Source organism: Ananas comosus, linkage group 11 (genome assembly GCF_001540865.1).
Source record: "Ananas comosus cultivar F153 linkage group 11, ASM154086v1, whole genome shotgun sequence".
In the NCBI taxonomy this organism is placed as follows: domain Eukaryota; kingdom Viridiplantae; phylum Streptophyta; class Magnoliopsida; order Poales; family Bromeliaceae; genus Ananas; species Ananas comosus.
In genome coordinates this window covers 9,454,446-9,477,912 of record NC_033631.1, presented here as the reverse complement: position 1 = coordinate 9,477,912, position 23,467 = coordinate 9,454,446, and the positions used below count along the sequence as shown (strand labels likewise).

The 23,467-nt window shown below is 37.4% G+C and overlaps 4 protein-coding genes across 24 annotated transcripts; 2 read left to right on the top strand and 2 right to left on the bottom strand.

Annotated features, from left to right (window-relative positions):
• Nucleotides 72-16,463, bottom strand: LOC109717304 (chlorophyll a-b binding protein of LHCII type 1-like). 10 transcript variants are annotated; one of them, XM_020243018.1, is made up of 4 exons: nucleotides 16,080-16,463; nucleotides 15,387-15,875; nucleotides 9,756-9,772; nucleotides 72-82 (listed from the first exon to the last, which is right to left on the bottom strand). In XM_020243018.1, coding segments are annotated over exons 1-3 (813 nt in total). In that variant the 5' UTR covers nucleotides 16,403-16,463; the 3' UTR covers nucleotides 72-82; nucleotides 9,756-9,771. The 10 variants fall into 10 exon arrangements, with proteins under 10 accessions (XP_020098607.1, XP_020098606.1, XP_020098608.1 ...); XM_020243017.1 differs by lacking the exon at nucleotides 72-82 and adding an exon at nucleotides 610-622 and having other exon boundaries at nucleotides 9,756-9,774; XM_020243019.1 differs by lacking the exon at nucleotides 72-82 and adding an exon at nucleotides 610-622 and having other exon boundaries at nucleotides 9,756-9,770.
• Nucleotides 530-7,193, top strand: LOC109717300 (carboxyl-terminal-processing peptidase 1, chloroplastic). Of its 5 annotated transcripts, none has more exons than XR_002218156.1 (13): nucleotides 530-1,076; nucleotides 1,810-1,929; nucleotides 2,495-2,632; nucleotides 3,579-3,683; nucleotides 3,771-3,939; nucleotides 4,206-4,282; nucleotides 4,850-4,894; nucleotides 5,055-5,138; nucleotides 5,785-5,823; nucleotides 5,905-5,967; nucleotides 6,071-6,128; nucleotides 6,201-6,332; nucleotides 6,795-7,193. XR_002218156.1 is itself a non-coding variant. In XM_020243000.1 (13 exons), exons 1-12 carry the CDS (start codon nucleotides 609-611, stop codon nucleotides 6,324-6,326), a joined length of 1,494 nt encoding a protein of 497 aa, XP_020098589.1. In that variant the 5' UTR covers nucleotides 540-608; the 3' UTR covers nucleotides 6,327-6,332; nucleotides 6,795-7,193. The 5 variants fall into 5 exon arrangements, 4 of the variants coding, with proteins under 4 accessions (XP_020098591.1, XP_020098592.1, XP_020098590.1 ...); XM_020243000.1 differs by having other exon boundaries at nucleotides 540-1,076; nucleotides 6,071-6,200; nucleotides 6,271-6,332; XM_020243002.1 differs by lacking the exon at nucleotides 5,055-5,138 and having other exon boundaries at nucleotides 537-1,076; nucleotides 6,071-6,200; nucleotides 6,271-6,332.
• Nucleotides 8,133-23,046, top strand: LOC109717303 (chlorophyll a-b binding protein of LHCII type 1-like). Of its 8 annotated transcripts, none has more exons than XM_020243007.1 (3): nucleotides 8,133-8,542; nucleotides 8,755-9,243; nucleotides 23,014-23,046. In XM_020243007.1, coding segments are annotated over exons 1-3 (813 nt in total). In that variant the 5' UTR covers nucleotides 8,133-8,219; the 3' UTR covers nucleotides 23,015-23,046. The 8 variants fall into 8 exon arrangements, with proteins under 8 accessions (XP_020098596.1, XP_020098597.1, XP_020098600.1 ...); XM_020243008.1 differs by having other exon boundaries at nucleotides 23,018-23,039; XM_020243011.1 differs by having other exon boundaries at nucleotides 23,002-23,035.
• On the bottom strand, nucleotides 17,492-22,628 carry LOC109717301 (probable receptor-like protein kinase At2g42960). The gene is made up of 8 exons (XM_020243004.1): nucleotides 22,215-22,628; nucleotides 21,012-21,703; nucleotides 20,696-20,800; nucleotides 19,294-19,416; nucleotides 19,006-19,176; nucleotides 18,768-18,897; nucleotides 18,153-18,362; nucleotides 17,492-18,051 (listed from the first exon to the last, which is right to left on the bottom strand). Exons 2-8 carry the CDS (start codon nucleotides 21,635-21,637, stop codon nucleotides 17,920-17,922), a joined length of 1,497 nt encoding a protein of 498 aa, XP_020098593.1. The 5' UTR covers nucleotides 21,638-21,703; nucleotides 22,215-22,628; the 3' UTR covers nucleotides 17,492-17,919.

Sequence of the window (23,467 nt, the reverse complement as noted above, 5' to 3'; positions counted from 1 at the left end):
TTTTTCTGTTGGTTTGATGCATGTGAGCATACTGTTTGCAATCCACAGTTATTTCTTTGATGAGTTGCAAATGTTCACTGACCTTAAAAAAGAATATCCTATAAAGGTCGATAAAAACAAGCATGAGATCCCATTAGGATTTAATACTGATCATTTTTGGGGATCTGACAATTTCAAGTGATATAGTTAAAATTATAGAGTACTAAATTTAAAAGAATGGCAATTTATAAGGTTTGAAGTTTTTCTTTAGTAAAAAATGATAATGTATAATAATTATTGTAATAAAAAAAATGCTAGTAAAGCGGAATGCATCTAGCATGGTTGGTAAGGGATCCGATGATGGATCGGATGATTGATCTTTAAAAATTGAAGTCTAATTAATTCACATTTCTAGCCGTGTTTTTTTTTTTTTTAAAAGAAAACACTACTGATAAAGAAAAATAAAGAGATGAGGAACTTAAGTTAGACAATACATGGACCATTCATGCATTTTACAATTTTTGTGCTCAAACTTTTTTCTTTTTCATTTTCTCTCTCTAACGATAACAATAAAAACCGGGATAATAGCAGCAGCCTCTCTCTCCATTTACGTATTTGGAAGAAAGAGGATGATCCCTCTCTCCTCCTCCTACTTCCGCTGCTACCTCCCCCCTCCTCCCCCTCCCCCACCAATCACCGCTCGCCACGTCAGCGCTACCCTCCTCTCCTCCTCCCCCTCCTCCTCCTCCTCCTGCCGTTCCTCCGATCGCGATCGAAGCAACCGCAGCGTCAAACCCTACCACTGTCTCCAGAAGCTTCTGCTAACACACGCGTTCGCCGGAGCTCTATCCCTCTCCCTCTCCCTCCTCGCTCCCTTCGCGGCCGCGGCGGAGGACCCTCTCCGGCCGCCGCCGCCTCCGACGGCGGAGCTCTGCCGTGAGGCGGAGGCGGCGGAGGGCCGGGGGGCGACGCCGGCGCCGGCGCCGGCGCCGGAGGCGGTGACGGACGAGGGCCTCGTGGAGGAGGCGTGGGAGGTTGTTTACGACAGCTTCCTCCCCGACGCCGGCGACCGCCCATGGTCGCCGGAGATGTGGATGGTATGGCGATACTCTATAGGCATGTTCGGATGTACGAACGTCTTATTCAATATATCTATTTAACTTACTCAAGAAGAAGCTTAATAGTATTTTTGTCCTTCGAGTTTTTTTTCCTTTTTTTGTTTTTTTTTTCTTTTTTTGGTTATAAGATAAATGCCCAGTTTGAACGTCAGAATAAATGTTTTAATGATAACTTATGATTTAAGAATTTTTTTGTATGATTGGGAGGCATGGGCTTTGATTTTCACTCCTCAAAGGTTTTGAAATTAAAGAGATATGTTGAACAAGATGTTTATGTATCCAAACAGAGACAATCACCTCGTATATGATATATGCTATCCTACCAAATCATGGATGTTAAGACTTTTTAAGAAGCAAAATTTAAACTCCTAGCATCAATAGAAAATTCTCATACTGAACGAGCTATCACTGGATAATAATTCCGACATCAAAACAGAGCCTTAATTGTCTCATTGTTTTTGTTACCAAAAGGATTGATTTTATAGTAATGGTCTAGCAATGGTCTTAACAATGCCCGGTCAAGTCGGTGGTGGAGATTAGATGAACCATAACAGACGCTTAAATTACTTTTGTTCTTTTTTCTCTATTCTGTATTCTGTAGATTAAATACCTAGGTTTTATCAGATTCGTTATGATTTTGACACTTATTGGAACCAATTTCCATGTCTTCCAATTGTGCATGTCTTGAAATTTCCATTTTTTTACTATGCAGGAAAAGAAGCAAGAAATTCTTCGTAACAAAATTCAAACAAGATCTCGAGCTCATGACATTATTAGGAACATGCTTGCTAGTTTGGCTGACCCGTATACTCGGTTCCTTTCTCCTTCAGAAGTACGTTGCTTCATCTTCATCAGTATCTTTTTATGTAATTGGCGTATGAGCGCTTGCCCCTTCTTTCTGTGGTGACGTTCTAAGTTTGTCATCTCATGACACGAATTATATCAAAATTTGTCTGCGCAATTGGATCTTTCTGATATGGATCTTTTGAAGAGATATCTCATTAAGTTTCAAAACTCTAATCCCTCAGTTAAATCATCCTATCACTATGTACCAGAGCAACTGGAGGCAATATTGTATTCTTGACCTTAATTATAAGTAAAAGTTAAATTAATCCAATCAAGTTTTGAGCTCTTTGTTTTCACTAAATATCTCATTTCTATGTTTGAGAGTATCTGCAATTTTTCATCATGTGAACTTCATTGTAAAGTTCTGCTTATCAACTTCTGTTGTAGCTTTTTACTTTTCATGTATGACAATACATCTGATGCTTTATTTGCTACTCTTTAGTTTTTTGCTAATAGATGCTATTCTATTTTCCTTTCGGGACTTGTTTTCTTGCTGTATACTCACATGTATTGCAGTTTCCGTCTTATGATACTTCAATCATAAATGAAAGTTCTCGAAAATGGCAAAGTATGATGTCACTGGGATTGGAATGAACTTGAGAGAAGTTCCTGATGATAATGGCTCTGTCAAGTTGAAGGTATTAGGGATCATACTAGATGGACCTGCTCATTCCGCTGGTGTAAGACAGGTATTGTTACTTATTTCAGTATATGTTGTTTGAACCCATAAGTCTTTAATGTTGGCTGGATTTCTTACTTTTCAATTGCTTATGTTGAATGTGAATCCGCTGATCTTGCCACGTCATGAGACCATGATCAGGATTCTAATGTCTCTTCATTAATTTCCATGTCCTTTATTTGCTGGACTATGGTCTGAATATGTGAATATAATTCTTGTTGCAAAATTTAATGCTAATAAACTGGCTGGCTCATTGTTTTCGCTATTCTGCCATTGCAGCCAACTTAAGCTGAAGGCTATAAAAAGTCTTGTCGGTTTTGCTTACCTTCCATTTCTTGTGACTCTAGCATTTTATAGTTTTTCTCATCATCTCACCCTTCAATCTTTTTCTTCTTCATTCATTTCTTATCTTTCTCTTTCCTTTCACTTTCATGGAGGTGTCTTCTTTATGCACTGTTCATCGAACGTGCTGTAATTTGAACATGGGACATATATTTGTGGCTTAAAATGTATTAATGCTATGCTTTGTTGCTTCACTATTAGTAATATGTATAAAATGCTTACCTTTTGAGTCTTTCTTTCTTCTGCTATGCTTTAAGTTTAAGCTTCGTATTCGATCATGTTATATTGATGATTAGATTTTAAAATATTCCGCAATGAGTTCATCCAACATGTATTTGGTCAGTAGATAGCCCTCAAACCTGGTCTGTAAGAAAGCTCAAAACTGGTCTTTAACAAAGCTATTTTTCCATAAAAGCCATAATATTCCTCTGATAGTTATAACTCACATCTGAGTTTTTCCCAGTTGTTTTGTGTTGCATTTCCTACATATTACAATATGTTGTATGCTAACTTCATGACTCTAAAATAATTTGAACTTTGACTCCCAACGTTTGTCTAGACTCGCGGTGAAAAATCTGTATGCATCATTCTCAAATTTTGTACTGTTTCTTCAGGGGGATGAGCTTCTTTCTGTGAATGGGATAAATGTACAAGGTAAATCAGCATTCGATGTATCATCCATGCTACAGGGTCCGAAGGAAACGTATGTGACTATTGAGGTTGGGTTTGAGAACTTTTCAAAGGTATAATGAGTGAAGAATTTTTATGGTTCTTAATATCTTACAATTTAACTTCTCTAAGTGCAGGTTAAACATGGTGCTTGTGGCCCTCTTCAGTCTATGAAGGTTCAAAGACAACTTGTTGCTCGTACCCCAGTTTTTTATCGTCTAGAGAAAATGGAAAATGGAGATTCGTCAGTTGGATATATTCATGTAAAAGAGTTCAATGCACTGGCGAAGAAAGATTTGGTTACTGGTAATTGCCTACTTGTTGATAAAAGTGGCGATTTATTTTGTCCTTTTCTATCTTGTGTTCTTATTATTCCTGTATATTGTGATCTTTTGTCTGGAAGATCTGTGACTCTTGTGTGAATAATTTTGTCTCTTTCTGGTACTGAAAATAAGCAACAAATTCATATTCGATATCTTATTTGAATACCCTATGCAGCAATTTGCCATAGAGAAGCTATTTGATGTGGTTTACTTTTAAATACTTGTGATGTATGCTTGTGCCTCTTGCAGCATTGAGACGTCTTCAAAGCGCTGGAGCGTCCTACTTTATCTTGGATCTAAGGGATAATCTTGGTGGGCTTGTGCAAGTATGTTAATATCTTACAAATATTCTACCATTATTATATGCATATTCATTTTTCTCTACACCGTTAGATAAAATTGGATTCCATAACAATAGCAAGAAGGCTATTTTATAGCTCCAGAATTGAGCCGTACGGTCCTTTTCCTCCATGAAATTCTATTTTGTGCAGTGTCTATCCCAAGTTAAGGGCCATGATACCTTTACTGTATCTAGGTCCATACACGTCTTTTTTGGCTTTCCTCCTTTTTGTTGTTGTGTTATATTTATGTAATTGGAGCTAGAGAACTACATACTGCTTGGAGAAAAGGAACTACATAATGCTTGCAGAAATACATACCACACTTTTTTTTGTAACCTAAGCTCTCTCCCATAAGATAGAAATGCCTAAGTTCTGAACTAAGTAGGTACTTAAATTAAAATAACTTTTAACCTAGTAGTAAACTCAAAAATTTGAAAGTTAGATAACCCATTTCAAAATTCTTTATGGTTCAATCATGGTCTGTAATCTGTATGCTTTTCCTGAATATTTTAGCTGTTTTCAATCTAATTATGTTTCTCCTGTGTTTCATAGGCTGGGATAGAGGTTGCTAAGCTTTTTATGAACAGAGGAGAAACAGTATGTATTTCTACCTAATATGATAGATCTATGGTGATGAATGATCCAGCACATGTAGTGTGGTCTCTATAAACTACTCTTTTTCCTTAGAATTAACCTTGATCTATTGGCTTCCGATTTTGAATTAGCGTTACCTGTTTTGTTTTGGCATATATTATAGGTAATTTATACAGCTGGAAGGGATCCCCAGGTTCAAAATACTATTGTTGCCGAAACCGAACCTTTGATTACCAGTCCTCTCATTGTAAGCAAGTGTAGCAAGTACTTGGCCCATTCATATCAATGAAATCAATTAGACTAATGGTCATTATGTTACTTTCCTGATAATTATGGTAATATGAAATTGGTCATTTATATTCTATGATGTATCCTCCATCATCATTGTTGTCATATTATGATGGTATTAATAATTATCTTTGTGTACATCACCATCATTGTCTAATTTCACTATTTTGGCCTTCTCTGTACAATATATGGTCCACTATAGAGTTTGGACTGAAGTTGAAAAGTCTGTTCAGAAGCGCTCTTAGTTTCCTATCTAGCCTTCTCTATATAATATAAGGTTCACCATCAGCAAGCACTTTTGCATTAGTTGTCTCAACCATAGTTCAATAATTCCACGTATGGAGACGTTTAAGAGGTGGAATGGTTATGTTCAACTAGCTTGCTAGTGTTCACGTTTAGCTTTGGAATTTTGCGCTTTGAGTGCTTCTAATTCCATTACGTTAGTTCATGCTCTTATGTATGGTACTAGAGTCATTCCCAGGATTCCTATCATGTGACGTTCCTCTTGATTTTGTACCTGAGGCGTTAGTTCGATCATTTGATGAAAGTCATACAAGTTGCCATTTTATCTCTTGAGCAGGCTTGGCTTACATTTTCTTATGCAGGTCTTAGTGAATAATAGGACCGCAAGTGCTAGCGAAATTGTGAGTTACTGAAATCTTTTTTGGTTTCAAAAGTATTAATGATCATTGTCAGAAGCCATGACATGTGCGAGCTGTTCTTAGGTAGCTTCAGCACTTCATGATAATTGCAAAGGCATTCTTGTGGGAGAAAGGACCTTTGGCAAGGTATTAAACTTGGAAACATGTTTTATGATGTGCATCCGCGCACTCTCTACTCTGATTCCTTTTTGTTTTGTATGTATCTTGACTTTCCGAATCCTTTTTTCAGGGCTTGATACAGTCTGTTTTTGAGCTTCATGATGATTCTGGTGTGGTGGTTACTATCGGTAAATATGTTACTCCAAATCACAAGGACATAAATGGAAATGGAATTGAGCCTGATTTACGTCGCATTCCAGGTACCTTGTTTGTCTATACTTTTGTGTGAGGAATGCAAGCATTGAGTAGCAACCGATGTTTTAATTGCAGCTTTGAATGAGGTGAAAAATTTGCTCTCACAGTGCCGATATCCGGGAATGGGTTAAAAGAAGGTATCACCACACTAATATTTGGATCCGCTGTTGTTAGCATACTCTTTCTCATGATGAGTATTCGTGTTTCATTTTGATTACTAACTTATTGGGAATATTATCTTTGGATAATCAATTTTATCATTGGAATCTGTAATCCCACATATCCTCGGAATTTAAGTGGCCGCTGGCTGGTGGCCTTGCTTTGCTATGCCATACTTCTCCTGATCAGTTTTACTCACCAGTTGCTTAGCTCAGTTTATCTTTATATATTTGGGCGACTGATTCAAAAACTCCGAAATGTCCTCGTGAGATTTTTTTGTTTTTTATTTTTTAATTTTTTGGTTTATGTTTTTGAGATATTCTTTTGGATATTCCATTCTCCATGATTTTCGGGAAACCCTACACATAAATTGTGGAATTTTGCTATCTCAAGTTTCCTCATCTTTCTAACAATTGTATCTTTATTCTAATGTCAATTAGGATACTCCTTTTAAGTACTTGTTCGTGAAATAATGCGCTCTCCCCTGGAAAATCTTCCGCTAAGATTTTAGAAGATACATATTCATTACATTCAGAAGCTTTTCGTGGATGCAACTTCACCGTTCCGCCGTGATGTTCTCTCTATATATGAGGCCGGATGTGAAGATACTATGCGACAATGTATGGCTGCTCCGCGGTGGCTATAAAAGACAGCAGAATGGTTGCAATTTTTATTCATCAGCAGCTTCTGGTCACGGATAGCTAGGTTTCATACTTTTTTCAGATATTTGCTGGAACCAACTCCAATTCAATTCATGTATTGTGGCTGTAAAGAACTGAATCAACTATTCAAATTCTTTTTTCTTGGTCTGAAGTGGCATTTTTTTTCAGTTTGTTTCAGTTCTATTTTGTACTCTTCATGTTCAAAGTTTGGCGTAGCGAAAGAACATGATTCATAGCCCCCGCACCAAACAGCAGAAATAAGCACTGAAATTACAACGCGCCGTGTTAGTCTTGTGTTTAATCTTATCCCTCATGAAGTTTGATTTTTATCCGGTCTGGGTTGTTTCAGGCAGTAATGCTTGGAGAAGCAATTATTATTATTCCTTGCCCTTGTTGTATATAAATATTATAAGCATTGTTATCAGAAAGCTTAAGGTTTTAGATGATAATGGTTATTTCACATTATTGCGCTTCATTTAATTTTCTCTCATTTGATTATTTTATATTTTTGGCTATCGAAAAGTTTGTATGTGTAGACACGTGGAAAGTGTTGAATATAAATATTAAAGCCACTGTTCTTGATTCATGCAATGAATGTTGTTTATGGTAATTGAACTGAAATATGAGTATGCGGGTTGATGATAATATGATTACCTTTTTGTAAACTTCTTATGTTGCGGGTGATAAATTTGCCAAATTAGAAAATATAACAATTTCTGGAATGTGAAAAATCCATAAAGAATAAGCAACCCTAGAGTCTCAGACCAGATTAGTAACAGGGTAGGCTCTCTAATTTGCCCTGATTAGGGTCCTATAATTTCTTAGCCGAAGTTTGAATTTGACTCTGATTTGACCCTAATTAGCATCCTCAGATTGAACAAATTCAGATTTGGTTTGAAGTTGATTTAATCTTTAGGATCCACCTAACCCTGATCCATCTCATTGTACAGGTGTCATGTCCTGATTGGTAGGGCCTTTTTGCAACACCCTACAAAATTTTTGATAGGCCAATGCGAAGATCCCAACTACACCAATGAGGAGATACAAAAAGATACAACGAGATAAGCACTCTTATCTATCTCATCCTTTTGATTCCTATATAAACTCATAACACCACCCCACTCTCCACATCCATATATCGACACCAAACACTTCACCCTCCACTTTAGAAACCACCAAACAACCCACCTACAATCCTCTTCAATGGCTTCCTCCGCCGCCACGATGGCGCTCTCCTCCCCCGCGCTCGCTGGCACTCCGGTGAAGCTGTCCCCCTCCCCGGCCTCAGGCGTCTTCAGCGAGGGCCGCGTCGCCATGCGCAAGACGGGCGCCAAGCCCAGGAGCGTCTCCGGGGGCAGCCCCTGGTACGGCCCGGACCGCGTCAAGTACCTCGGCCCCTTCTCCGGCGAGCCCCCCTCCTACCTCACCGGCGAGTTCCCCGGCGACTACGGGTGGGACACCGCGGGGCTCTCCGCCGACCCCGAGACCTTCGCCAAGAACCGCGAGCTCGAGGTCATCCACTGCAGGTAATATATATATACACACATGTCAGTTGTAGCATGTTGTATCATTTTCGGATTAGACAGCAGATTCCTCTTCAGGCAGGCAGTCAGTCAGTCAGTCAGTCAGTCGAACCAACTACTAAATTAGTGATGTGCTTTCATGTCACATCATGTCATGTTTCTAGTAGCTAAGGTTGCTGCTGCTACTATAAGTAATTTGTTTGATTGTTACGCAGGTGGGCGATGCTGGGCGCCCTCGGGTGCGTGTTTCCGGAGCTGCTGGCGCGCAACGGGGTGAAGTTCGGGGAGGCGGTGTGGTTCAAGGCCGGGGCGCAGATCTTCAGCGAGGGCGGTCTGGACTACCTGGGCAACCCCAGCTTGATCCACGCGCAGAGCATCCTGGCCATCTGGGCGTGCCAGGTGATCCTCATGGGTGCCGTCGAGGGGTACCGCGTGGCCGGGGGGCCGCTGGGCGAGGTGACCGATCCGCTCTACCCCGGCGGCAGCTTCGACCCGCTGGGGCTGGCCGACGATCCGGAGGCGTTCGCAGAATTGAAGGTGAAGGAGATCAAGAACGGCCGGCTGGCGATGTTCTCCATGTTCGGGTTCTTCGTGCAGGCCATCGTGACTGGCAAGGGCCCGATCGAGAACCTCGCCGACCACCTCGCCGACCCCGTCAACAACAACGCCTGGGCCTACGCCACCAACTTCGTCCCCGGCAAGTGATCACTCCGGCGAGCTCTAGTATGAGTGCTGCATGCAGTTGATTCGATTCGATCCGATCCCGGTGCAGGTCTATATATGGATGATGTGTCTGTTCGTTAATTGTCGGTGCATGTACAATTGGAGGATTCGGAGAGTGGCGCGTGTTTGAGATCGATGGTGTGGTTGGTTTATCTTGTACAATGATAGATCATGTACATTAATTAAATTGATGCGAATTAAGATTCGGATTTGCATGTTTAAATCTAAATTCCAGTATTCTGAAAAATCGTATGCGCATTCAATCCCATTTTCCTCAAAAAAAAAAGGGAGAAAAAGAAATAGTATATATATTAAAAACAATTCCACTTGCTTAACAGATGAATTATTCGTGAGCAATTGAGCACCCAAGTTTAAGAATTTTGTATTGCCAAATATTCTAAGAGCTGCGATTAGTTAACAATAAAATCAAGGGATTTTTTCTTCTTTCATGATACAATTCAGGTGGATTTTTTTTAGATGCTTTTAGATGTACTCTCTCTCTCTCTCTCTCTCTCTCTATATATATATATATATATAATTGAGCTCCTATACTTTTAAATGTACGAAGTTGTTGGTACTTATAGATTTTTGGCCATTGGATTAAGAGATGTGTGGTTAGAATGATGTGGGTCCCCTAGAGTTAAGTTGGTGGTTGGATGAATAGTATAATCTAACGGATAAAAATGATCAAAAAAATAGATCTAACAGTAAAAAATTTACAAGTACCAAGTGCTCGGTACTTTTACAAACACCATAACTGGACTCTCTCTCTTTCTCTCTCTCTCTCTCTCTCTCTCTCTATATATATATATATATATATAGACCGACCTATTTTTTGGCGGGAAAAAAAATTTATTTCTCTTTCCTTACGTAAAATAAATAATAGAATTAAAAAAACTTTTATTTTCTCTTTATTTCTACAACAGAAAAAAATTTATGCTTATCCAAATTTTTACCAATCTGAGAATATCTATTGTGAATTTTTATGTAATTCGTTTTTATCTCTAACTATAATATAATATCTATATTATCTAGCACGTATTCAAATTTCGATATGTCCACATACTCATTTTTAGGGGGAAAAAAAATTTGATTCCTCTTTCCTTATGTAAAATAAATAACATAATAAAACAAACTTTTAATTTATCTTTACCTCTAAAATAAAAAAACTATATACTTATTCAAATTTTGCCAACTGAAAGATATCTATTGTGAATCTATATTTTAATTCAAAATTTGTTTAATTTCTTTTTATCTCTAAAATAGAAATAAATTCATGCTTATCCAAATTTTTGCCAGAATATCAATATGCTCTATCCATCTATTTTACATTAAAATTTAAATTTGAGTTTAGATCGTAACTTAAATATAATTGTTACGTGCATTTGCACGTACGCTCAACTAGTATATATATATATATATATAAAGCAGAACTACTGTGCTATTAGGAGTACAGTAGTTCTTTTACTCCTAACTTTCTAACTATCCATCAATTTTGATGGGTGATTAGAATGAGAGAGAGAAGAAAAATTCAAGAGAAATTCAAAGAGAAAAAAAATTGAGACACTCAATTTCTCTTCAATTTTTTTTTGTTCTCTCACTCTAACCATCCATCAAATTTGATGGAGGGATAGAAAGTTAGGAACACAAGAACTGTTGTGAGCCTAATAACACAGTAGCCCTCCTATATATATAAATAGTTCGGCTGAGGCATTTTTAATAGCACCAAGCATTTCATACTACCAAAATTTTCACCGTTAGATTTATCTCTTTGGCTATTTTCATTCGTTATATCATACTATTCAGCTAGCCGGCCATTCAACACTAGAAGGCCACTATCATCCTAACCGCACATCTCTTCATCCAAGGGCTGAAAACCTAATATATAGTAAGCGCTTGGTACTATTAATAGTATAGTAACTTCTCTCTCTCTCTCTCTCTCTATATATATATATATATATTAGAGTCTAGGATTACTATAATTTTATGAGTATAGACATCTTTAATTATACTCATAAATTTTCAGCAATTTGATGAAGACATGTGTCATTAGGATAATAGTGGTACCCAGTTAGAATAATGGTGGTCGCCTAGGGTTGGGTGAGTGATTGATTGAATAGTATAATTTAACAGGTGAAAATGGTCAAAGGGGTAGATCTAACAGTCGAAAACTCATGAATACAAAAAGATCTATACTCATAAGAGTATAATAGCCGGACTCTATATATATAATTATATGTTATGTATATTTTAATTATATATAATAATATATATTACGTATTTTAATTATATGTATATAGACTTTAGGTTATTTCGCTCCAAAATCAAATCAGTCAAATCTTACTCTAATTGCTCTCTCTTTTTTACTTGCTTGCAGAGTCGCTTCCACTATTTTTTTTTAATATTATAATATCGTATTTCAAGCATTCATTTTATATATTAAATTATTAGATATTTTTTATGTCAAATTTTAAATAATATTTTATAAAAATTAAACTATAGATTGCACGATGCTAAGAATTTCAAGCGATTCGTTTACGGCTCGAGCTTGCTCGACTCGAAGTTAGGCTCGCTTGAGCTCGGTTTGAATTAATTTCAAACTAAGGTTAAGCCTAAATTTAAATTCGAAATTAATTTCAAGTCAAGCTTGAACTGAACTGAGGTAAGCTCGCTCATCCTCGGCTCATTTTCACCCCTACTTCTGCCCCTCCATATATATATATCTAAGTCTTTTTTTTTCCTCTTATGTTTTCTATCTGTGTATCTCTTTCTTTATCTCGCTTGGGAATGTATAAGAAATTGAAAGAGAAAGAGAAAGAGAGGGAGAAATTGTGTGTTTTGAGGGCTCAAAATTTGACCTGCAAACGAATTTTTTGTGCATCTCCACTCGGTGGAGAACCCAGTCCTTCACTTGGAAAGCGATGACCAAAAAGCAAGAAAAGTATAAAAAATTAAATAAATAAATAAAAGGTTGTTGATGACTAACGAATTTCAGAGTCCTCGTTTGTAGTAGAAAATTCCGGTAGGTTACGTTACAAGGGTGGACGAGAAATTATTTGCCTGCACCAGGTGTAAAAGTACATTTCGTACATCATATTTCGAAGATCTAGCTATTTAAAGATTCTCGTACAGTAAAAATTCTAGATTATCATGGTAAAAAAAATATTTTCATAGCAAATTTGCATAATCATTTTTTTAATTTGCCAACAAATTTTAAAAATAATTTTTTAAAAAATTTAGTTTTTTTGCAATTAAACGAATAAAAAATTTAAAAATTTTAATATTTTTTTAAAATTTACGTATTTTCCAGCTGATATCAAACGGTCTCTAATAAGAGTGTGCTCATTCCACTGCTCTTTGGCGATAAAAAAAAAAAAGAAAAAAAAAAGAAGAAAAAGATAGAAGGTAGACCATCCTGTTCAGCTGACTCATTGTACCTTAGAATTATTATTATATTTTGAAAATCAAATTATTATTAACATTTTGAAATCAAATCAAGGCAATAATTTGCAACTCGGTAGGCGGTGGCGTACACGCTTGTTAAACATATGAAACAAACATTGTTAAATATATAAAAGAGCTATTATACTTTAAAAAACTTAAAATGATACACAATGGTGTTTTAAATATTTTGATATTTAATTTTTTTTATCATATCTTAGCTCAAGATTTTTTATAGTTCCATAACCTGAATTTAAATCAAATTAAAGAAAATTAACAATGCTAGAAGTCTGACATGACTTAAATTTAGAATCTTTAATTGTTATACTCTAAGGTATCGTTTGGTACGGGGATAAGCAAAAAATGGGTATTCCAGGAATAGGTATAAATTGAGGTATAAGTGGGAATTAGATCAATTTTGCATTTGGATGAAAATTGGGTTATTCCTGAGAATAAAAAAAATAACGTTTGGTTAGGTAAGATAGAATAAGATTTAAAATGGATAGTTATAAATAAAAATTAATAATATTATCACTTTTTTATTTATATTAGAATTTAAATTTTTATATTTTATATTTATATTTTTAAATTTAAAATTTTAACTTTTAAATTTCAAAATTTGAAATTAAAATTTAAAATTTAAAATCTCAAATTTTAAATTCAAAATTTTAAATTTCTAAAACTTAATATTTTCAGCAGCATTCAAATAAGATTTGAAGAAAAAAATAAATTGAAAATTTCAAAATTTAAAAATTTTCAAAACTTTAAATTTAAATTAAAATGTGAAATTAAATTATAAATTAATTTTGAGATTACAAATTTTAAATTTTAATAATTCACACTCTTATTAAATAATATTTAAATTTTAAATTTATTTAAAATTTCAATTTTAATTTATTTTAATATTTAAATATAATTTATTATAATATTTAAATATGAATAATATGTATTAATATAGCACAATTAATAATTTTATAATAAAAATAATGTGTTATAATATGTAATATATTATATTTATATAATTTAGTTTTAATTTATTTTATAATTTTAATTAAGTTTGAAATTAAGCATGGGAATATCACTATTTCACCAAAATGGTGGAATAGTAAAAAGCTTGCTATTCGGGGATAACCGGGAATAGCAAGCTTTGACCGGAATAAAATATTCCGGTAAAAAATGATCCCGTTTGGCGGAATAGCGAGGATAACTTTTTAGGGTGTAATAATTATTTTATATATTTAACAGTCGCAATCACAGGAAAGGGGTGGTTCTGCGGTTCTCTCTCTCTCTCTCTCTCTCTCAATACTGAATTTTTTGTCTGCAATCATATGTGGAACGTCTACCCTCTTAACGAAACCCGGTGGAATTTTGGACTGCAAACAAGGGCTCTGGAATTCGTCGGTCAACAACGACCTTTTATTTTTATATATTTACTTTTTTATTTTTTATAATTTTCTTACTTTTTCAGTCATCGGATTCGGCTCTCCACCGCGTGGAGATGCACATAAAACCCATTCGCTTGTCAAATTTTGTGCTCGCAAAACACACAATTTCTCTCTCTTTCTCTCTCTAACATTCTCAAGCAAGATTAAGAAAGAGAGAGGAGAAAACCAAAAAAAAAAAAAAAAAGAAACTTAGATATATATGGCGGGGAAGAAGCGAGAATGGCTGCATAAAAAGCTGATGATGCTGAGGAGCGAACGCAGGTCGGGCTTCCGTGTCAGGGCGTTTATGATCACGTGGAGGCGGTCGCGGAGAGCGCATAATCGTTCGTATGCGCGCTTCGTCGTCCCCCTCTGCCAGAACGTCGTGTTCTACGTGCTCTGGGTCGTCGAGGCCGTCGTCGTCGTCGCTTACCTCTGCTTCTTCTTCCTCCGCTTCGGATTCAGCTTATGAGCTCATCAGATATATATATAGATTGGTTAGTTTCATATTTGAGGGTTGTAGATACACTTTTTTTTTTTTTTTTTCTTTCGTGTGGGGGGCCAGTGCATGGTTGTGGATTAATTTTTTTTATTGGGAAGATGTAAAATGGGATTTAATTAGGCAATTCACGTAGTGAAACGTGATTGCTTAATTTCAAATGTATATGGTGGTTACTCTGCTTGGGCGGATTAAGTCCAAAATCCCCTCGAATTTGGATGGCACTAAAAAAAAAGAAAGTTCACTTGAATTGTATCATCAAAGAAGAAAGAATCCCTTGATTTTATTGTTAACTAATTTTGGCAATATAAAATTCTTAAACTTGGGTGCTCAATTGATCATGAATAATTCATCTGTTTATTGCTTCTAAGAAAGTGGAATTGTTTTTAATATATATATTATATTTCTTTTTTCCTTTTTTTTTTTTTTGAGGAAAAAGTGGAATGTAAAACTAGTTCTGTTGTCTACGAATTCTGATTGCCTGTATTATTAGTGTCACGAGCCTGCCTATCCACTATTAAATTTGATGTTCTTCTCTNTTTAATTCGCATCAATTTAATTAATGTACATGATCTATCATTGTACAAGATAAACCAACCACACCATCGATCTCAAACACGCGCCACTCTCCGAATCCTCCAATTGTACATGCACCGACAATTAACGAACAGACACATCATCCATATATATACCTGCACCGGGATCGGATCGAATCGAATCAACTGCATGCAGCACTCATACTAGAGCTCGCCGGAGTGATCACTTGCCGGGGACGAAGTTGGTGGCGTAGGCCCAGGCGTTGTTGTTGACGGGGTCGGCGAGGTGGTCGGCGAGGTTCTCGATCGGGCCCTTGCCGGTCACGATGGCCTGCACGAAGAACCCGAACATGGAGAACATCGCCAGCCGGCCGTTCTTGATCTCCTTCACCTTCAATTCTGCGAACGCCTCCGGATCGTCGGCCAGCCCCAGCGGGTCGAAGCTGCCGCCGGGGTAGAGCGGATCGGTCACCTCGCCCAGCGGCCCCCCGGCCACGCGGTACCCCTCGACGGCACCCATGAGGATCACCTGGCACGCCCAGATGGCCAGGATGCTCTGCGCGTGGATCAAGCTGGGGTTGCCCAGGTAGTCCAGACCGCCCTCGCTGAAGATCTGCGCCCCGGCCTTGAACCACACCGCCTCCCCGAACTTCACCCCGTTGCGCGCCAGCAGCTCCGGAAACACGCACCCGAGGGCGCCCAGCATCGCCCACCTGCGTAACAATCAAACAAATTACTTATAGTAGCAGCAGCAACCTTAGCTACTAGAAACATGACATGATGTGACATGAAAGCACATCACTAATTTAGTAGTTGGTTCCACTGATTGACTGACTGACTGACTGAAGAGGAATCTGCAGTCTAATCCGAAAATGATACGACATGCTACAACTGACAGGTGTGTATATATATATTACCTGCAGTGGATGACTTCGAGCTCGCGGTTCTTGGCGAAGGTCTCGGGGTCGGCGGAGAGCCCCGCGGTGTCCCACCCGTAGTCGCCGGGGAACTCGCCGGTGAGGTAGGAGGGGGGCTCGCCGGAGAAGGGGCCGAGGTACTTGACGCGGTCCGGGCCGTACCAGGGGCTGCCCCCGGAGACGCTCTTGGGCTTGGCGCCCGTCTTGCGCATGGCGACGCGGCCCTCGCCGAAGACGCCCGAGGCCGGGGAGGGGGACAGCTTCACCGGGGTGCCGGCGAGCGCGGGAGAGGAGAGCGCCATCGTGGCGGCGGAGGAAGCCATTGATGGTGCTGGTTAAACTAGAGAGAGAGAGTGTGTGTGCGTGTGAGAGAGAGAGAGAGAGAGAGAGAGAGAGAGAGAGATGAAGGATTGGTTTGAGAGAATGGTTGGGGGAGTGTACGGGTATTTGAAGAGAGGGGGTCCTTATCAATGGAAATCTCTACCGCCGCTCTGATTGGATGGGGGGGATTTGTGGTGGAGGCATTTCGTCGAACAGCTGGCGAACTGAGGGCCACTAGAGTGTGAGAGATTCTTTGGGAAGTGGCTTCCGATAGTATCCCGCTCCTCGAGCCGTGATTGGGCGTCGCAGATATCTTTGTTATCCACGTGGCATCTGTGATAGATTTGGCACCACAGAAAAATCTCGCACTACATTTGTGATTTCTGAGTCTTAAACAAATAGATGTTCTGAAGCCATAATTGCTGTGCGACTTAGATTTAAAATTTGGAGCGTTTATAGTAATTGAGTAGCTGAATCATTTTATTTGGCCTGCAATATCTCCAATCTAAATTTTTAATGATGTTTTATAAACATTTACGGAGTGTTTATTTTGATCGAATTTGGGATCAAAGTGGCTGAGTTTCTGTAACTGGGGAGCTCAACTTCTGTTGGACCTATGCCATCGGTGCGTGCGAATCCATTCATAGGGCCGTGAGTTTGTGTACTGCATAAACGCGCGATTTTGCCCACAACGAGCATGAAGTCGAGTTCCGCCCGCACAGACGGAACTCGCAGATTCGGCGGGGTGTAGTTTCTCTATTTTTGCCATCCGAGGATCCACAACACGCGGGGCGCCTCGTATGCGTTAATCTGCATCAAGCCGTTGAATTGCAGTCTTTGCTTTGCTTGAAGATTAGATGACTTGTCTTTTCTTTTTTATTTTAAGTAATGCTTGCGGACATTTCTTCGTAATTCTTGTTAAATGGGTTAAAAAGTAGTTAGAGATGCGTATAATTTCATTAACGGACCACTTATAATTTTCATAATGGAAATAACAAGACCTTCTAACAAAAGTTGACGGTTTTTTTTCAAACATCTTCATTCAAACAACACTTCTACAAAAAGCTCCAAAAGAACAGACAGACCTGGAGTACGTGCATGCAGCAAACATCCATTTCCACCGGAGCAAGAAACTATTCATACTACAACAAAGTGCGCAACAGCAAATTGCAAAATTCTGAAGAAACAAGAATGTGTTTTCCATAGACATCCAACTTCGTGAGTGACGAGTGTGCACCAAAAGTCACAAAGAAATAAACCAACCACGAGTTTGTAAACTGAAAATTTTGCGCATCCCCTAATGGAACTGTACAAACATAAAACCTCTGAACAACCTGGTGTTTATAAAACCGACTACGAGTTCGTTCCTCCTATCTAATCAGTTACTCGTCAACCAGAAATACTGTAATTCCTTCGTGAAAATCTTTTAGCAGCAAGAACATCTAATAAACCTTGTCAATGAAGGAAAGTAAACGCAGATAATCGGTTTTCCCTCGTGTGCGCGATAAATTGATCAGCCTTATCCATGCAACCTCTCAGATGTCTCATTATCTAATTTTCCTACTTTGTTATTAGAATCAGAAGAATTCGAGTTCTCTTTTAGCAACTCCATGTCCATGCTTCCCATGTTACTCCGCCGATTTCGCCGGTCCTTTTATCAAAGAAGAATAAGTTTCAGCAACTTACTGGTTGAGATGCATAATTGTATATTTAACTGAAGGACGAGAAAGAAAGATAGGTGTCGACTTATACCTCTCGGTGTGGAACTTCATCTGCTTCAAGCATTCGAACGACCTGGCCCATCTTGGGCCGCTTTTCAGAGTCATGATCCACGCATCTGAGCGCGACTAAAAGCGCCCGCTTAAGAGCTCGAGTAGCTGGTTTGACCTCTAGGGCGGGATCGACCACTTCCTCTGCTCTCCTATTGCCTACCATCATTTTAAGCCACTCTACAAGGTTCACCTGAGAAGATGAGCAACAGAGATTACCATCTAAACTAACAAGAGGCAAAAGAGCAATTATTAAAAGTGAACGCAGCATCTTAATTATTATCGCATCATCAACCATAATACTTTCACATCAGTCATCATCAATTTGTCAATATTTAGCTAACTAAATTGGGTTGTAGAACTTAATTGTAGCGATTCATAAAGTTCGAGTCAGAAATTGCAACAAATTAAAGTTTGAAAACTGAAGTGTCTAGAGCCTCATAGTTTGAGGACCAAAAGAGTAGTTTACCCTTCTAAATATATCAAAGGGAAGTACTGCAGATACAGTTAAAAAAGGAGAGTTCCAATAAACACGAACAGAAGAGTACACTGAAACTTATTAATTAACAAGTTTGCATTTGGAATTAAGGAATTTTACCTCATTGGGTGGTCGGCTATAATCTACAGGATCCCTACCGGTCACAGCCTCTAACAATAGAACTCCGAAACTGTAAACATCACTCTTCTCATTTAACATTCCAGTATTTGCATACTCAGGCGCCACATACCTTAATTCAAAGAAAGAACTAGCTTAGGATTATAAAGGAATATCAATTCTTTTCCGCAATAAACAACAAGTATTTATCGAGAAAAAAAAACCGAAACTAAAGGCGTACCCAAAAGTTCCCATCACTCGAGTAGTGATATGGCTTTTGTCTGAGCCCAAGAGCTTAGCCAACCCAAAGTCGGAAACCTTGCCGTTAAATTCCTCATCAATTAATATATTGCTTGATTTTATGTCACGGTGTACAACTTTCGGCTCTATAGCTTCGTGCAGATAAGCAAGTCTGCATGGCATTACATCACCCAGTTAAACTTTCATTATCAACAGAAAATGAAGATGGGAAATTATAGTTGCTTTCGACACTAAAAGAAAAGGTATTAGTTGTTTTGTCAGGACTTACGCCTTAGCAGTCCCTAGGATAACCTTCATGCGGTTTTCCCAAGTAAGAACACCACGCTGACGCATAGCTCCGTGAAGCCACTGCTCTAAGTTACCGTTGTTCACATACTCGTATACAAGCATCCTACAAAAGAAATTATTGAAGCATAATAAATTTCATCTGATCCTCGCTTGTCCATTAGAAGTTCAGTACAGTTTACAGTTGAACATTCAACCATTCAGCAAGAAGTGCATCGTCAGTGTGAAAATTGAATTAAGATATTACTGTAGATAGAGCGCAAGAAATGTTTAAACATTCTTGATCGCTTTCCCATTATACATTAAAAATTTCCAGATAATTAATTACTACTTAATTAGGTAGCAAAGCAGTGTGCTTGCGTGAATAGTCTGATCGAACCTTGTCATTTGCGCTGTCTTGATCGAGAGAAGCAAATAACGTATGTATGTTATAAGATTATGCGAAGTATATTTGACTAGTGTATAACTGAAATAAAAAAGTACTAAAAAAGTTCAGCGGAAAAATTATCAGACGAGATGCAACTAATGGGTTTCAAGTCGATGCCTGAGATAATGTTTGGCATGTTTCCAATACCTTAACTGAATACTGGTGAATCAAATTACAGATCTTATTTAATTGTTTTATCTTCTTTGAGTGTGGATCTCCGATGGGACGAAGCTCTAAATTAATCCCGATAAACAGTTTAAGGTTCATCTCTTTATCTCCTTATCTTCTTTATTTCCCTCGATCAATTCCTTTGTCTTCTTTCAATTCACACTGTTAGGATTGTTTCCGTTTGGGTGATGTCACATAGTTAGTTTAGAGTTGATTGCTGATTTGGAGCAAAGAGGTAGCCTCACATTGTAACCTTGTTTATAAGATTTTGGTGAGTAATACTCTCTAGATAATGTCTCTTCAGAGACTCGCCTTTTTTCTCCTCAGTTTTCTATCTGTCACAGTAACAACTGTTTATAATTTGCTGTGGCATTTAAGTTCACTGATATGAGTGTTACTTATGTTGCAATCTCAATCTTTCAAGCACTCATTGATACGAATTTGCTCTTCTAGAGTTATAAATTATTATCTGATTACGCCATTGGGATCTAAGCTTTCTACTACATGGCTGCCAACATTTGTTTTGCCAATATAGCATTTATAGATACAAAAAAGCTCCGCAAGACTCAAAAAGTACCACGTATTAAGAATAGCAGCATTTTAACAAGATTATTTGGTTTTATTAGCGGTTCCTATTATGGTTATTTGGTTTTATTAAGCGCACAAGTCTCAGCAATTTGCATTTAAACTAGCACACAAATGCAGATCCCTTTAAACCATGTTCTTAAACAATAAATTGAGATGATATATTGAGAACGAAAAACTAGTAAATCACTTCCAAAAAGTTTACCTATTTACGCCCTCAACACAGTATCCCAGAAGCCGCACCAGATTCTTATGCCGGACGTGGCCAATGGCCTCGACTTCCACTCTGAATTCCTTTTCTGCCTGTCCCCTGCAAATCCACAAAACAGAAAAAATCATCACTGCAACTTAAATTCTCAGAAGGCTAGAGCCTAAAATGCAAGATACCCAACCCATTTCTCGCCTGTAATCTCAAGACATACATTATAGTAGTCTTCGAGATTTCATAGGGACAGTGAAATAGTGATATTAATAGCGGAATTACAACAATTTACAATGTAAGCATAGAGAGATAAACTAACAAGTTATTAAGAATCTTCTTGACCGCGACCTCCGTGCCATTTATCAGCCTCCCCCGGTAAACAACCCCATACCCGCCCTCTCCGAGCACGTTCTCTTTCGAAAACCGATTTGTAGCATACTCCAAATCTCTCAGCGTAAACCAATGACCCCATCCGAGATGCGAGAATTCCGGCAAACCAGTTAAAGGGGAGGCAGATACAATTGCACCGGGAGAATACGGTTTCCTCGTCGGCCCCGAGCTACCTTCGTCGTACACCGAGCTAGACTGGCTCATAGTATCCGCATCGATCGACTTGCTCGTCGGCAACTGCGCCAACGTCTTGCCGTATTCTTGATCATTATATTTTTCGTGAGAAGGAAAGAGAGGCGCCTCGCGCTCGTGTAGCGTCTGCGCAAGGCTGCGAGAGCCGACTTGGTCTACTGTAATCTCCTTAGAGATGACTGGTATTTGCGGCATTCCGTAATGGTCGAACGGTCTCCTCGTCTTTCTTTTAGAAGTGGCCCATACAGATAGCAAGAAGAGAATCAACACTATCAATAGACCGAAGCCGATGGCGATCAACACCCATACTTTTAAGCCGAAGATTTGCGTCGACTTCGATAGTTCGGTGCTCAAACTAGACATTTTTCTGGGATTTTGAAGGGTGATAAAATTCTGGAAATTTAGATTAATTTCCCCACAATTTGGTACCTGAAAACAAAGATTATGGCAATGCATATGAAACATTTAATTGCACTTAGATAAATAAAGAATTGAATTCATTTTGTTTCAATGGAATTAGAGGTTACAAACAAAAAGTGGCTCTTTGACTCCTCTTTTCTTTTTTTATAACAGATCCAATTCCTTGAGTAATGAATGCACACAAGATTAATGCAACATTTATTTATACCCAAATAAAGAGAATAAACTGGCTAAATTTTAATGAAACATGAGAAATTTTGATGTGTTGCAATAATAACACATTAAATTTGTGGAAAATTCAAAGCAATTACACCCCACAAGAAGATGAAGGGGGAAGGAATGATAAACAAAAAAAAAAATGAAAAAAAGAACTACACATTATATTTTCCACATCCATAGCAATAAAAAAGTGTAAACAACAAGTATTTTTAAAAAGAAAAATTAAGAACTAAACAACAAAAATCTCCCACCATGGGAAAGAGAAAAGGGGCAAAGTTTGAGTTAAGAAAAAAAAAAAAACCTCTTTTGTGATTGATCCTCCTCTTCCTTGGTAAAATGAAACTCACAACTAGTATCACAAAGCATTGAGTCTTAGGTAGACCAACTCAAAGGGGAGAAAAAAATAAAGCACATAAAATTGGGGGGGTAAAAAAGGGAAATTGCATGAAAGAGAAAGCCCACAGGAAAGAAGAGGAGAAAAATGCAGTGACAATTAATGGTCAAGGAAAAGAAAAAGGAATGCCTTTTCCTTCAATGAGGGGCATAGAATGAGAGAAAGGTACAATTTTTGCTAGAATGGTTGGTGTGTGTTCTCACTTTTGTATTTATGGGAGAGGAGAGAGAGTGGCCATTGAGCTCCTAAGCTGATAAGAAGGAAAGATTGAAGATTTTTTTTTTTTTTTTTTTTTTTTTTTTTTTTTTTTTTTTTTTTTTTTTTTTTTTTTTTTTTTTTTTTTTTTTTTTTTTTTTTTTTTTTTTTTTTTTTTTTTTTTTTTTTTTTTTTTTTTTTTTTTTTTTTTTTTTTTTTTTTTTTTTTTTTTTTTTTTTTTTTTTTTTTTTTTTTTTTTTTTTTTTTTTTTTTTTTTTTTTTTTTTTTTTTTTTTTTTTTTTTTTTTTTTTTTTTTTTTTTTTTTTTTTTTTTTTTTTTTTTTTTTTTTTTTTTTTTTTTTTTTTTTTTTTTTTTTTTTTTTTTTTTTTTTTTTTTTTTTTTTTTTTTTTTTTTTTTTTTTTTTTTTTTTTTTTTTTTTTTTTTTTTTTTTTTTTTTTTTTTTTTTTTTTTTTTTTTTTTTTTTTTGCAATGTGTAGAGAGAGAGGGAGAGAGAGAGAGAGAGAGAGAGAGAGTAAAGGGAAAGCAAGGGGAGGTTGCAAGAAGAGAGCAATAAAGTTGGGGTAGGAAAAAGAGGAAATGAATTAAATGGATTAAAAGGGAGGGAAGATAGTTAAGAAAAGAAAAGAAAAAAAAAAGAAATATTAATGAGTAGAGGAAGATAAGGTCAACTTAGGAGGCATAACTCCAAATACAGTCTGGCATGAATAACTTCATCACAATTTTTTCCTATCAGCCTCTTGTTTTTTTTAGAGCAATGCTGTATGCACATCTGGTTAAGGATGCAAATGGATTCGGATTGCTAGAACTTTCATTCTAATTTGTTCTGAATGGAACCGTAAACGAAAAAAGATAAACGAATTCGCAGTAGAAAACGAGATGAATTTTATAATCCTAAGTGGATCAGGGACAGGAAACAAAAAAAATTTCGACCCGCTTCAAATTCG

What these genes read in the sequence shown, in the direction of transcription:
- LOC109717300 (XM_020243000.1), top strand. Translation starts at nt 609, where the DNA reads ATGATCCCTCTCTCCTCCTCCTACTTCCGCTGCTACCTCCCCCCTCCT. An exon ending in ATTCCGCTGGTGTAAGACAG is followed by an intron (nt 2,633 to 3,578) that starts GTATTGTTACTT and finishes CTGTTTCTTCAG; the next exon opens with GGGGATGAGCTTCTTTCTGT. An exon ending in CCGCAAGTGCTAGCGAAATT is followed by an intron (nt 5,824 to 5,904) that starts GTGAGTTACTGA and finishes AGCTGTTCTTAG; the next exon opens with GTAGCTTCAGCACTTCATGA.
- LOC109717303 (XM_020243007.1), top strand. Translation starts at nt 8,220, where the DNA reads ATGGCTTCCTCCGCCGCCACGATGGCGCTCTCCTCCCCCGCGCTCGCT. An exon ending in CTCGAGGTCATCCACTGCAG is followed by an intron (nt 8,543 to 8,754) that starts GTAATATATATA and finishes ATTGTTACGCAG; the next exon opens with GTGGGCGATGCTGGGCGCCC.
- LOC109717304 (XM_020243018.1), bottom strand. Translation starts at nt 16,402, where the DNA reads ATGGCTTCCTCCGCCGCCACGATGGCGCTCTCCTCTCCCGCGCTCGCC. An exon ending in CTCGAAGTCATCCACTGCAG is followed by an intron (nt 15,876 to 16,079) that starts GTAATATATATA and finishes ATTGTTACGCAG; the next exon opens with GTGGGCGATGCTGGGCGCCC.
- LOC109717301 (XM_020243004.1), bottom strand. Translation starts at nt 21,637, where the DNA reads ATGTCTAGTTTGAGCACCGAACTATCGAAGTCGACGCAAATCTTCGGC. An exon ending in TGTGTTGAGGGCGTAAATAG is followed by an intron (nt 19,417 to 20,695) that starts GTAAACTTTTTG and finishes TTTCTTTTGTAG; the next exon opens with GATGCTTGTATACGAGTATG. An exon ending in ATCCTAGGGACTGCTAAGGC is followed by an intron (nt 19,177 to 19,293) that starts GTAAGTCCTGAC and finishes AATGCCATGCAG; the next exon opens with ACTTGCTTATCTGCACGAAG.